At 40.3% G+C, this 13059-nt stretch overlaps 1 protein-coding gene across 4 annotated transcripts in view; it reads left to right on the top strand.

Moving 5' to 3' along the window:
• The window catches only part of CPVL (carboxypeptidase vitellogenic like), a 124741-nt gene that overhangs the window by 84343 nt on the left and 27339 nt on the right, over window positions 1-13059 (top strand). For all 4 annotated transcript variants that reach the window (XM_035020815.1, XM_035020814.1, XM_035020816.1 and 1 more), the window contains one exon: window positions 9670-9852. In XM_035020815.1, coding sequence (XP_034876706.1) covers window positions 9670-9852 — 183 coding nt within the window. The remainder of the gene's footprint in view (window positions 1-9669; window positions 9853-13059) is intronic.

The raw sequence follows: 13059 nt of genomic DNA, 5'->3' as shown, positions 1-13059 counted from the left end.
TAAACAGGTGAAATTAATTTTAATAACATTTTCGTTAACCCAGTATACCCAAAATATTATATCTACATGCCATCAATATTAAGAAATTATTGAGATATTTTACATTCTTTTCTTTGTAGGAAGTCATCAAAATCCAGTGTGAATCTTAGACTGATAGCACATCTCAGTTTGGACTAGCCATGTTCCAAGTGCTCACTAGGCCCATGTGGCTGGTGGCTACTATATTGATTAGTACAGGTCAATACCTGTAGACTTAATGATTATAAATTACAGTATTTTTTATTTCTTCCATGGGGCTGTTTCTTGTTGGATGGGTTGAGTGCAAATGTATACTCACTAATGAAGTTCATTTAATAATGTGGGAAAGGAAAGAATTGGCTCCCTGGCCTCCCTTTCAGTAGAGTAACAACATTGGCAAGCATGAGACAGTCTTTGGAGATGACCCTTGGTGTGACCTTAAAGCTGGCATTCTGAGAACCAGGGAGGACAGTTCGCCTGGGAAATGGCAGGCCTGCTCCTGGGGCAATTTCAGTTCCTTAAATCCAGTTATTGTGAGGAGGGTCAGAGGAGACTCTTAAGAGGTTAGGGAATCAGAAAAGGGCTCTGAGGGCAGGCCCTGAAACAAGAAGCCAAGCAAAAACTCCCCTCGAGTGGGCCCCTATGACTTTTCTATTCCAACTGGAGGAAATATATTATTCTGGGTCATTATTAGAAGTAATTTTAAGTGTGCTATTCTAGTTAAATTTCTAGTAGTTAAATTTTCTTTCAAAGAGCCTTGGGTTGCAGTGATGGCTTACTGGATCCTTTTCAAGTTGGCTTTGCTTCTTGTTCCCCTCTAAAAGCAACTGAATTATTTAGAGTTAAGTTGCAAGTAAGCAGGAATAATTTTCTTTGGCCAAAAGACATTATTTGTATAATCGCTGGATGCTCACTCCAACTTGTTTCTCCACTTTCGTTTTTCTTTACTCATCTTGGCATAACCAGCTGGTGGGGGAATGGCAGGCACATGGGGGTGTTTATTCTAAGTTCATTTTCCCTCTTTCTTTGTCTTCCCTTCTCCTTAAACTTGAAAGCAGAATATGTCCCTTTTGAAGAACAGCTTGGTTGCAGAAGTGACTACTGTTTCATTCAGTGGTTGTGTTATTTTCCCACCAGCCTTCTCTAGGCAGGCCCTGAGGACTCCGGCTTCCTGCATTACAGCCCTGTCTCCCTGCAGACTCACCAGGAAGAAGCAGGGCCAAAAGTGCAAACAATGGGCAACTGGGACTGAGGCATTGTCCGTGAAAGGATAATAGCTCTGCCTGCAGTCGCCAACCTTCTGGAACATTATCCTCCACAGCTGAAATTCAGTTTCTCTTTTGCAGTCGAGCTTTTGGGAAACCCTCGGGAATTGCCCTAGGTTGAAGTGGATATTAGTGAAGTTAATTCTCTTCTGTTCAGGAGAAAGGCACCGGTGGGTCATGCTAATTGCCTCAGGCAGAAAGAACTCCCGGCTACATTGGGGTTTGTAATAGAAGAATGATAAGTAAGGCAGCCAGAAGAGGAAGTGTGGAGGGCTGCTTTGTGGGAGTTTCATTGATTTAGCATCTGTAGGGAAAGCTTCTTTTTTAAAAGAAAAAAATTTTCTTTTGATTAGTGCACAGGAGAACATTCAAAACTAAGACAGATAGCGGCCAACTGGGACCACTGTGCAGCCTGGAATAGTGTAGGCTGCTGTTCAATCATTTCCCCAAACAGGAAACCACAAAATGTTAGAGATTAAGGTCACTAGATCATTGGGAAAAGAGCATAACTTTGTCTGCAAAGTATTATGATGGATTGTAAATGGGCCAAATATAAGCATAAATCTCTCATCTAAAAAATGCAACAACAAAAATCCAGACTCCTCGCAAAAGCAGTTTGCTTTCCTGTCGTACTGAGAGACCAGAGCCCTCTTTGGCAGCATTTCAGTAATTTTCCTAATAAGTAGAGGAGTAGTGGGGGAAGCTGAGAGAAAAGCTTTGTGTTCTGTTGGTAACACGTGTGTTTCAGTTTGGGTTTTTAAAAAAAAAAAAAAAAGCTAAGGTTTAGTTTAAAAAAAAACAAAAACCTAAGGTTTAGATCAGTAAGTGGCCCTCACATGATTTATTTTCAGTCTTATGCTTTTCTACTGGTGACAGTGAAAATATATTGAAATTAGACTCATACACCTTTCTGCCCTAAATCCTTTCTTTCAAGTATTCAGTTGTACAGCCACCATGAAAAGCACAGATGTCTTTTTTCCCCTTTGAGTATCATGTGCGACCCCCTAAATTACTTGAAGTCAGAATCTGACTTTGGGGAGGGGCGGGGTATTTTCAGGTGAGTCTGCAGGTAAACTGGTCTGTGGCTGTCTTGGGTAATGGTTGGTTGCTTTATATCTGCCTGGAAAATATTTACCCTTCAGAGGTGTGCATTGTGTAAAATAAGGTTAATTATCATCTGATTCTGTTCATCAGGTCTTTCCTAGGGAGAGGTTTTCTTGCTGAGAGAGTTAAATCCATGAAAAAAAACTGATGTATATATATCTAGAACCTGAAAAGTTTCTGGTTTAAAATGTTAAAATGACTAGATTTTAGAAAGATTTAAGTGGAACTGACTTTTTCGTTGACCCCTCTTTTAGGAGAACTTAGAGATGAAAGAGTAAATGTTCCTCTCCTCTTCTAATTATTAGAAGAATTTTGGAAAGTTAAAAAAAAGTCTGGAGTGTTAGGAGGATAGGGGTCACACCTTTTCATATCTGTTCCCTGGGTGTCTAGTCCTCAGGCTCTCCATGAATATTTGCTATTGAATAAGTAGAGATTTCCCAGGAACAGATTAAACAAGCCAACAAACAAAACACACTCCATATATAAGTGAGCATGTACTCTTTCCTCCAACTCAGACAAAAGGCCACTTCCCTTCCATTTTTCAATGGAAGTGAAATTCAGCTGCCTGTGGATCCAGGAAGGAAAGGAAATAAATGAATAGAGTTGGATTGAGAACTGTTGATCTTTCTTTTTTACCGATGACAAAGACAGATACAGAGAAATATTTTCCTCTTCTAAGACAAACAATAGCATAAGCACTGAGTCGATGACAGGTGCCCTTGCATCTCTGTCAGGGGGACACCGAGGAAGGGGTGGGGCTGGCCTGAGGGGGACAGACACTGCCTGGGGTTAGCTCACTGTGGGTGAGTGGAAATCCAGGCAAGGCTTGGTCAGATCTCCCAGTAGTTCAGTGCCAGCATCTAATTGGAAAAGCAGCAGCAACACCATGTAGACCACGTGAGCATCTATCTGCAAGCTGAACTCAGGCCTTGAGGAGCCAATTTAAAACCTCTGCATTCCACTACAGAAATGGACTTTTCAGATTTTTCTTGATCAAAAGTAACCACGATATTGATAAAATCCTGCTCTTCAGGTTACAGGATACTTTTGCATCTCACCTCCCATCCTGCCCTCCCTACAATCCCAGAATATAAATAGTCCACTTCACGGAGGAGATTAAGTAAGGCTCAGAGCGAGTCAATGACATACCCAAGGTCACTCAGTAAGCCCCGGCCTCGGGACGCTGAGCTGGGGCTGGGGGGCTGGAGCTCAGGCCTTCCGTCTGCACGCATCAGACTATTCTTATGAGCCTCTGCTGTTTGTTTTGTCAAACCAATGAGCTAGTGCAGTTGTACTGGAATTATAACTCTTACTATGACCTAAATCACAATTGTAATTCACAGGTAACATCTTGCTTGGAAATTGTGGAGCTATTTGAATAGCTATGTTGAGCTCTTCAGATGTGTTGATAATAATAATAGCTAGTAGCATTCACTGAGCATTTACTATGTGCCCAGAATGCAGAGAGCTTTACGTGATTATGTTATGTCATCCCCCCCGGGACCCTCTGTCATAGACGCTTCTCTTCCACCCATTTTACAGATGAGGAAATGGAGCTCTAGACAGATTGAGTAACTTAAGATCATCTTGCTAGTAAGTGGCAGAGTTAGGATTCAAACGTGGCCACAGACTGTGCTGTCCGCTATAAACATCCATCCTTCATTCCATGCTTCTTGCCTGTGGAATTGCAAGTATGGAATAAAGTACCTGTTCTTCGTGTTCCTTTGGGGGGCAGTGATTTAGACAGTGAGGCCATGCAGAAGAGGGGTTAGAAGCACACACTTTGGACTCAAGCAGATCGGAGTTTGACTCTCTACCACCAGTTGCCTCATTTCCCTCTACCTTTGTCTCCTTGCCCCTAAAATGGGATAAATAACACCAGCCTTTTGGGGGTGTTGTGAAATCATGGATGTACAATGCTTAGTACAGTTCTTCCAGCAGAGGAAGAATGAGAGCATTCTGCTGTGATTCAGAAAATGTCCTTTTAAAAGCGATACTCTTTACCCTACTTTTCTGTCAGTTAAGTATGGGGAAATTCCTTGCAATCTTGAATCCCAGGCTTCAAAACTAAAAGTTCCATCACAGGAGTAATTTATAAACTTATGGCTCTGACTACCAAGAAAAGATTGCTGAGATACCGTGCCCAACGTGTGTAAAATTAGTAGTGAAAGGCATGTTATTTCAGGTGTTTGAATAGATGGAGTTCAGGTTTATCCTGGCTGGATTTCCCCCTACTATAGGCCTTTTCTGGAAGAGTGAGATTGGCAACTGAGTATTTGACACGAAAGTACCATCTGCATATTCTGAAGGCTTATTTTAGAAGAAGGGCTTTATTGAGTCTTCCAAGTCATTTTCCAGTCATCAACCTACTTGAGAAGGAGGAGGATCTAACACGCACCAAACTCCTAATTTGCTTCAGGCACCATGCTAGCAACTCTGTGCACAGTATCTCATTTACTCTCACTACAATGAGATGTAGGTCTTCCCATCTTCATGTCCAGAAAAGGGAACGCAGCCCGTGGAGGCTAAGCCACATGTCCAGGGGTTCCCAGTTACTGCATGCTGGGTCCTGGGTGACAACGGGTCCATTCACTGGTATAGGAGTTTGGATTTCATGCTTTCAGCAACAGAAACAACTGGGCTTACTCAAAGCATAAAAGGAATTGATCAGAAGACGTGATAGGTCACAGAATTCACAGAAAAATTGAAGACCCAGAGTGAGGAAAGATTGGGACCAAGGAAAATTCTGGGGATCCAGGTAGGAAAGCTAATGGGCAGACTCATCAGGGAACCCTATGTCCCTCTGCCCACAGTTCAGATTTTATGAAAAGAGCATTTGAGTGCCCTAGCTTAGGACAGATGCTCATCCCGTGCACGGAGGAGGCAGGATATTGCGATTGACAGCCTCCACTAAGGCTGGATCCATTGAGGGTGTGGGAGTCCTGTTATCAGGGGAAGGGAGAGTGGACCTAGGCAGGCCAAAGCAATCGACGATCAACATATAGCATTACAGAAAACTTTTAGAAAGTGCAACTGATTTTACCCAGTAAGTGTCAATACCATTCACGGGAGGCCAGGCCCTGCGCAAGGCTGCAGGCAGAACAAGCGCTAGGAGAGCCCGGTCCTCGGGGAGCCAATGCTGTATATACTACAGCTGCTTCATCAGGGGCACTCCCTACCACAGAAGTGAGGCATCTGTCACCAGCTGAATAACGGTCTTGTACACATCCTTGTCCAGAGAGCCACAGTGAGAAATGACTGAGAGATGTCACCAGAGTTGGACGAACAGACCGAGGTTGTTTCTGAACCAGAGATGTGAACTGTGTCTCCTACTCAACCAACCCTCCGTTCCCGGAGGCTTTTGGTAGCACTAAACATTTAGCTGTGGGGCGTCAGGAAATGTCTGTTGGTTTGAAGGAATTTAGCTCTTTTTCTTAAGGAGTTCTAGGTAGGAGTTTGGAAGTCTGGGATCTCAGAAACATTCTGGCACCTCGCTGAGTCCCAATTTCCTTAACCGTTAAGTAGAGGCAGACGTTGTAATTCCTCTCGTCCTGACCTCGTGAAGCAGTCCGAGAATAAAGCCATATGTACAAGAAAGCACTTGGGAAGGTAAATAACAAAAATGCTTTTCTCACCTCTGCCTTTTGACCAAACAAACAAACAATGCTTGTAATCCAGTCACCTCCTACCATTTCTAATAAATGCTTGAATTCTGGAATGGGCTTTTAAGATCATCTACAAACAAACTAGTTAGGCTATTTTTACCTAGTTGTCATGAAAATCGACAGCTGGTAATATTTGAGTTAATACAAATTATTCCTCAGTAAAGACCCACCTTTTGCCAACCAAGGTTCCCAACCTCTTAGTGTTATTATTTTACTATTTTCTCATTATAAAAATATCCTAATTACATTTACCTCTCCCCAAAAAACCCCTAGAAAACAGTCAAGTCAAAACAAATCATCCATATTTTAGCTACCTTAACTGTTAGTATTTTGATGTATTCTTTTCCCAAGTTTGAAGCATTTTTTTGAAAATGTTATAGAGTACAAACAGTGGAATCATGGTCTTCATTGATTTTTTAATGTTATTTTTCCATGTCTTCACAAAACCATCAATTTCACCAAGCTAACCGGTCAGACCTCCAAGTAGTAAAAGGAAAAAAAAAATCCCTAAAGGGAGTGCCTTTGCTGTTTAATTGAGGCTTCACAGCTGTCCAGGAAGGAAAGTGAGGAAACTGGGGGTTTCGGGGGGCTGCCTGGTGTTGTCACTACAAACCACCTCCATCCAACCAGTCTTTCCCTTCTGCCTTGTTTTGTTAAATCCTTACTGAGAAGACAAGGGTAGCTGAAAGCTGCATTCATTTCTGTCTCCTCCTCTCTGTCTTTAGATCTTGTTGCCTAAAATACCAGCAAGCCTCAGGGAGAGGTTTGCCCCAGACTGTCCCAGGGTTAGCCTGAAAGCCCTGCCTCCTGGGAAACTCCTCAGGCCAGGCTGACTGGGGCAGCTGGTCACCCCACCAGGAAGAAGTGGAGGAAATATATGCAGATCCTTCGTAACTGGCCAGCTCCTCAGGGCTTAGGCTTTGTCCTGGAACCTCTCTGACTACCAGGACCTGGATTCGGGACCACCCACCCCTAAGCTCCACCCTCCTGACTCCTCGGCTCACTGTCACTGGATCCTGGGATCTCTCTTCCCACTCACCCAGCCCTAAAGGCAACTGAGATATTCCTGTCAGGGCTGATGAGAGTAAATGTGACATTTAGATAAAAATAAAAGCTCTGGAATTCTTATATTTAATGCTGGCAGCCTTAAATGCCAGCTTTGAAATCACCTCGCTTGATCATTAATCTGATTTCTTTTCTTTCTTTCTTTCTTTTTTTTTGCATCTGACTTACGTGCCCTTTAGAAGTTAAAAATGTGTTCCTTGCTTTAAGAAGATTTCCATTTGCAGCCAGAAGTAGGCCTTCTACACATCACATGCACAAAATTATGCAGTTCAGCCCTTCACTGCCTCGTTCCAGAGAGTTAGTGCTCTTGTTTGTGATGAGTCTTGAATAACAAGGGGCACAGCTCAGGGATGGACTTCATTTCAATTCAGTCCAACGAACATGTACTCTACTACTGTACAAATAAGGCTGTTTTTGCCGTACCCTGTGGATTTGCATCCCTGAAAGATAAAAAATTCAAATCAATTTCAAAATATACTGATGATAGTAAGGTAGCTACAAGAGACACTCAGAAAGATGTGAGCTTCATTTAGTGGCCACAGAGTGGAAAACAACCAGATGTACTTGCATATTTGCTAGTTAATCAGCATCTTTTCATGGAATTCTATAAGAAGAATTACTTTATAGATGATTATCTTTGTTAATCAGGCCTTCCTCAATTGGTGGACGATTTAAGCCTTGTTCACTGGTACAGATCATGGGTAATTGTTTCCATACTGTTGGCAAAACAGCTGTAGGAGTTTTGCATGGGCCATAAGTACCCAAGGTCTTTGAGGCAATTTCTTTGTATAAACAATGCAAATTTTTATTGCTAGAGTTGAATTGAGTTTTTTAAAGAGGCTTTAAATCGATCAGGAGTTTTCCCTTTGGGTTTCTGCTTAGGAGAGCGGAGGTGGTGATGGTGATGGGGTAACATAAAAGATCCCAGGCTCCGGTCGCAGAGGCCCAGGGCTCTTTCATCTTAGGCTGAATCCTGGCCCACTACTGCTTGAGGATTTGGAGTGTGTAAAAGTCCTGGGCTTGTTTAATTATGTGCAAGCCTTTTAAGAAGCCTACACCAGGAAGGCAGAGATGGAAACATATGTAGTGAAACATTTTATATCCAATTTGAGGATTCAACCAAAGGTCTTCACTTGAGCGAAACCAGAACTTCCAAGTAGATCAAAGGTAGCATGGAGTTGAGGAAAACCTCTTTGTTGGGGGTTGAGTGACGATGCCTTACGAGAATTAATATCGTGTTAGTTGCATAAAAATAACCTAAAAAGAGTGGAAAACAAAGGAGAATATTATTCAGATTTGTACCACCTAAGTTAACCAACTGTTTTCATGTTTTTTAAAGTTGTATTCCATATATGTAAACATGTATGCCTACTTTCTGCATTCATGATTGTGATATATATTTGACTTTCAGCTTTCATACTTAACAGTATGTGAGAAGTATTTTCCACATTGCTACGTGGTTCAGTGGAACATTTTAAATGGTTTTGCACTATCCCATAGAATTTCTGTACCACAGTTTATTTAACCCCTTCACTAATTATGGAACTTTTAGACTGTGTTTCAGTTTTTCATTATAACACCCAATGAATATGATTATATGTATATATATTTATATATATATATATTTGGGGGGCTTATTTTCATAGAATTCATTCCACAAACTGGGGTTATTGGGACAGAGAGTCTCAGCATTTTCAAATCTTTTTGTTAAAAATGGATCATTGCTTTCCTGAAGAGTAGCACTGTTTTACACTTCATCAGCACTGGGTATTATCTGAATTCTTTCCCAAGCCAGTTGAATATTGTTTTATTGTTTTTGGAGAAAAGACAGGAGTTGCTTCGGAGTTGTTTCTCCTCTAATATCCACCATCTTAGCAAAAAAAATAAAAATTGTACTCTAGGAAGAAGAGACATTCCTCATTGTTGACAAGTGGCTATCACATCTAAGAAAAGGAGTCCTTGTAAGTGGCATGGCAAACAGAGTTGCCTCCAACAAGAAACAAATCTGAGGCACCTGCTTCTATCCATCTGCCTCATAAAATTATAGATGCCACTGTAAAAATCAGTGTTGGAGGGGAGAGCAGTATGGATTAGCAGCTCCTGAGAGAATGCTCAGCTCACCAGCCTGAAAGCTGAGTTAATGAAATGCAGTCTTCACACAAATCCAATGGTGTAGTGTTCCTCGTTCCAGTAAAATGTAACCACAGTCCTCTTCTTGAACATAGCTGTACATCGAAGAGTTATCACTGGATAATACAACACAAATGCTTTTGTAACTGAGAGAAGCCTTTATGCAGATTCCTATGAAGGTTCGAACTTCTGGAAGAATTGCAATGGCTGAGCCAAGGCTTGTGTTGATTTCAGGTTGTTGGTGTGTGTGGCCAACTAGAAGAAAATGACCCCACTTACCTGCTGGGCTGGCCTCCCTTGAGCACAGTATCAGAAAACTTCCCATTACCTTTTCTCTCGTGCACACACTATCTATACCTAGATAGATTACCCGACTTTACCTGCTGAATCCCGCATTTGCCCACAGCTCAGTTTTGTTTCAGGTTCTGATCTACAATGGCCAACTGGACATCATTGTGGCAGCTTCCCTGACTGAGCGCTCTCTGATGGCCATGAAGTGGAAGGGGTCCCAGAAATACAAGCAGGCAGAAAGAAAAGTTTGGAAGGTCTTTAAATCCGATAACGAAGTGGCTGGTTATGTGCGGCAGGTGGATGACTTCTATCAGGTATGGAGACACTTCGGGACCTGTAGGTTGTGGGGAAGGGGATGGTGGGATTGAAACGAAAGGCTGAACACCAGTAAGTCATGACTGGCCTACGCCGGGTCAAAGTGTGTCTTCTGTGGCCCTACTTTCCACAGAGCAGAGTGTCTGAGTTCATTAAAGTACATAGTGCTTCATGTGAAACAAGTCAAAAGTTTAGATATTGTTCAGGAGATAAGGTGACACTCAAAAAGGTAATACTCAGCCCAAAAAGGCAAATCATTAATGAGAAGGTTAGTCTATTTGGGGACAAAGGGGAGCTTGAACAAATGACATGAGTTAGATTCAGTGTAATCTCTCCTGGCAAATCTGTGCTCACATTTGGGGCTCACACATGAAGCCCCAGGACAAAATCTGTCCATCTGATGCCTCTAGTGTGACCTCCACTTCAGGGGTCAGACGTTGCTCCTGGCCAAGCCTGTCCACTGTGCTTCCAATCTGCAGGTCTCAGCTCCTCAAGGGTCAGGAAGGCTTTGTTGGTGATTACATGATTACACTGTTTACCTCCAGAAAGTTCTTGGAGAAATTGAGAATGCTTTTGCTTAGTTAGTCAAGAGGAGAAATTTAAGTCTTCTGGACCTGAATTTTTTTTTTCCTGCAATTTTTTTATTGGAGGCAACATTGGGACCTTAGTTCTGTAGTTTTGAGTATTTGGAATTACAGCTTTCCAATGCTCGAGCTTTTCATTAGGCAAATCCATGCTCCAAATAAAAATTAATCTCAGAGGCATACTACCTTGAAAGTACTTTGCTTTGGAAAAGTAAATGAGAGTTCACAACAAATTTCATAAGGGTCACTGAGTTGTGATCTGCATTACTCACTTATGTTAGAAGAAATGATAGATCAAGCAGAAATTATGGGTAGTCTAATGTGTGAAGGTACCCTTCCGTCCCCCCCACCCCCACCCATCATTCTAACCATTTAATAACATATACGAAATTTAAATATTGTGCAACATTAATAACCTTGAACAAAGGAAACAGCTGAGAGACATAGTTCTGGGCTCAAGGAAAAGGAAACTCTATGTTGGAAAACTTAAAACATTATAGTTTCTAAATTGAGATAAATTATACCAAAGAATTAAAAAACAGTGCCACAGCAAAGTAAATGAGTCAGAGCAGAAACAGTTCTGGCAGGACGCATGTGAGGTCTGAAAATGAGGCTGGGGAAGGACGGAGAGAGGGGTGTCTGTTGACCTGCAGAGAGATCTGGAGAGGAGACGGTGAGCGCAGTGTCTGCCCTGGGTCTTCTGTATACTGGAGCATGGGCAGTCTTGGGTTGGGTATTGACTTGAGAAATCACAATAATTGATTAACTCTGAGATTGATTCCAAAAGATTGGAATCCCTGGACAAGTGGAGGCTCTCCATTTGCAGAAGATATTCTGGACTTCATTTTTGGTATTTATTTTCTGTTTTTAAATAACACAAGTTATATATATATATAGTAATTTAAATATTTTTTTTTAAGAGAAAAGAAAAAGTCAACATTTTGACATCTGAAATTGTCGGATTAATTAATTTTAATTAATTCCTATGTGCACAATGTTACATAAATTTTACATAATTTTAACAGTTATATAAGATTGATTCTGCTTCATTCCTTTCTAAAAATAAACTTATTTGTTGAGTTATAATATAATATAGAAAAATTCACAAATCACAAATTACAAGTAAATGAATTTTCACAGAGCAAAGATACCCATGTAACCATCACCTAAATAAAGAAATAGAATAGAACTAATGTCCCCACCGTAGTCACTATTCCCCCTTCTTCCCAAGGTAACCACTATCCTGAGTTCTAATATCCAAGGTTACCTTTGCTAGTTTTGAATTTTTATAAATGGACACATTTTGTATGTACTCTTCGGGACATTTTTGCTTGACTTTATGTTCATGAGATTTATTTACTCTCTTGAATGTAGCAGTTGTTACTTCATTTTCATCACTGTACAGTATTCTAATATATAAATGATACTATATGTAATATGTGCTACAATATAATATAATATGAATATTATATATATAATTAATATGATTTTCCTATTCTCCTTTTACATACATTTTTACTTTATTTATTTTGTCATTAAGTGCATACAGCCATAGAATTGTTATACTTTCCTGGTAAATTAAATCAACATTATTCTTATAAAGTGTCCCTTTTTAAGTCTAGTAATGTTTCTTGCCCTAAAGTCTGTTTTGTTGATAGTAGTATAACAATGCCAACTTCCTTTTGATTAATGTTTACATGAGACATCTTTTTCAGCTCTTTGTTTTCAATCTTTCTGTATCCTTATATTTAAGATGTATCTCTTTTAAGTAGCATATAATTGGGTTTTATATTTCTTTAATAGAGCCTGACAATATTTTTTTAAATGGAATAGTCCATTTACATTTAGTGTAATTACTGATATGTTATGTTTAAATCTACTGCTTTACTGTTTGTTTCCTACTCATCTTACTTATTTGTATTTCTCTTTTCTTTATTGCATCCTTTTATATTACTCAAATGTTTTATATCATTTTTGGGTTTTTTCCCCTCTAGAAGCTTGTTATGCTATACATCATCTAATCTTGTTTAATGATTATACTTAAGGGTAAAATATAAATTCTGGACTTACTTAATCCTAATATAAATTAGAATTTTACCACTTTCCAAATAAATGCAAGAACCTTAGATCTTCCTTACCAACTCTCCTGGTTTTGTGTTATCATTAAAAACAAAACAAAAAATTCTGCACACAGTTCAAACACCACAAAACGTTACCTGCATCATGTTACACAGCCATGACTTACCCATGTCACTGTGACTTACCCACAAATTGACCCATTCGTACCCCTTCAGCCGCTTTCCCATTTCCATGCTTCTGACTGGAATTATTATTATTTTTTGCTTAAAAAAAATCCATTATTTATTTTAGTAAAGTTGTGTTGGCAACAGTTTGTTTTTGTTTGTCTGAAAATGTCTTTGTGTTGCCTTTAGTTGAGAAGTACCTTTTTCATGGAACTGAAGTTTAGCTAGGCAGTTACTGTCTTTCAGCACATAAAAGATACTATTCTGTTGTCCCCTGACTTGCATCACTTCTGATCAGAGGCCAGCTGTCCGTTTTACTGCTGTTGCTTTGGAGGTGATTTCTTCCCCCACCTGACTACTTTTTTTTTTTTTAAGATTT

The sequence above is a fragment of the Mirounga leonina genome, unplaced genomic scaffold (genome assembly GCF_011800145.1).
Source record: "Mirounga leonina isolate KUSES-001 unplaced genomic scaffold, KU_Mleo_1.0 Mir_174, whole genome shotgun sequence".
NCBI lineage: Eukaryota > Metazoa > Chordata > Mammalia > Carnivora > Phocidae > Mirounga > Mirounga leonina.
The sequence above is the reverse complement of the archived record's forward strand: the minus strand, read 5'-3'. Positions and strand labels throughout refer to the sequence as shown.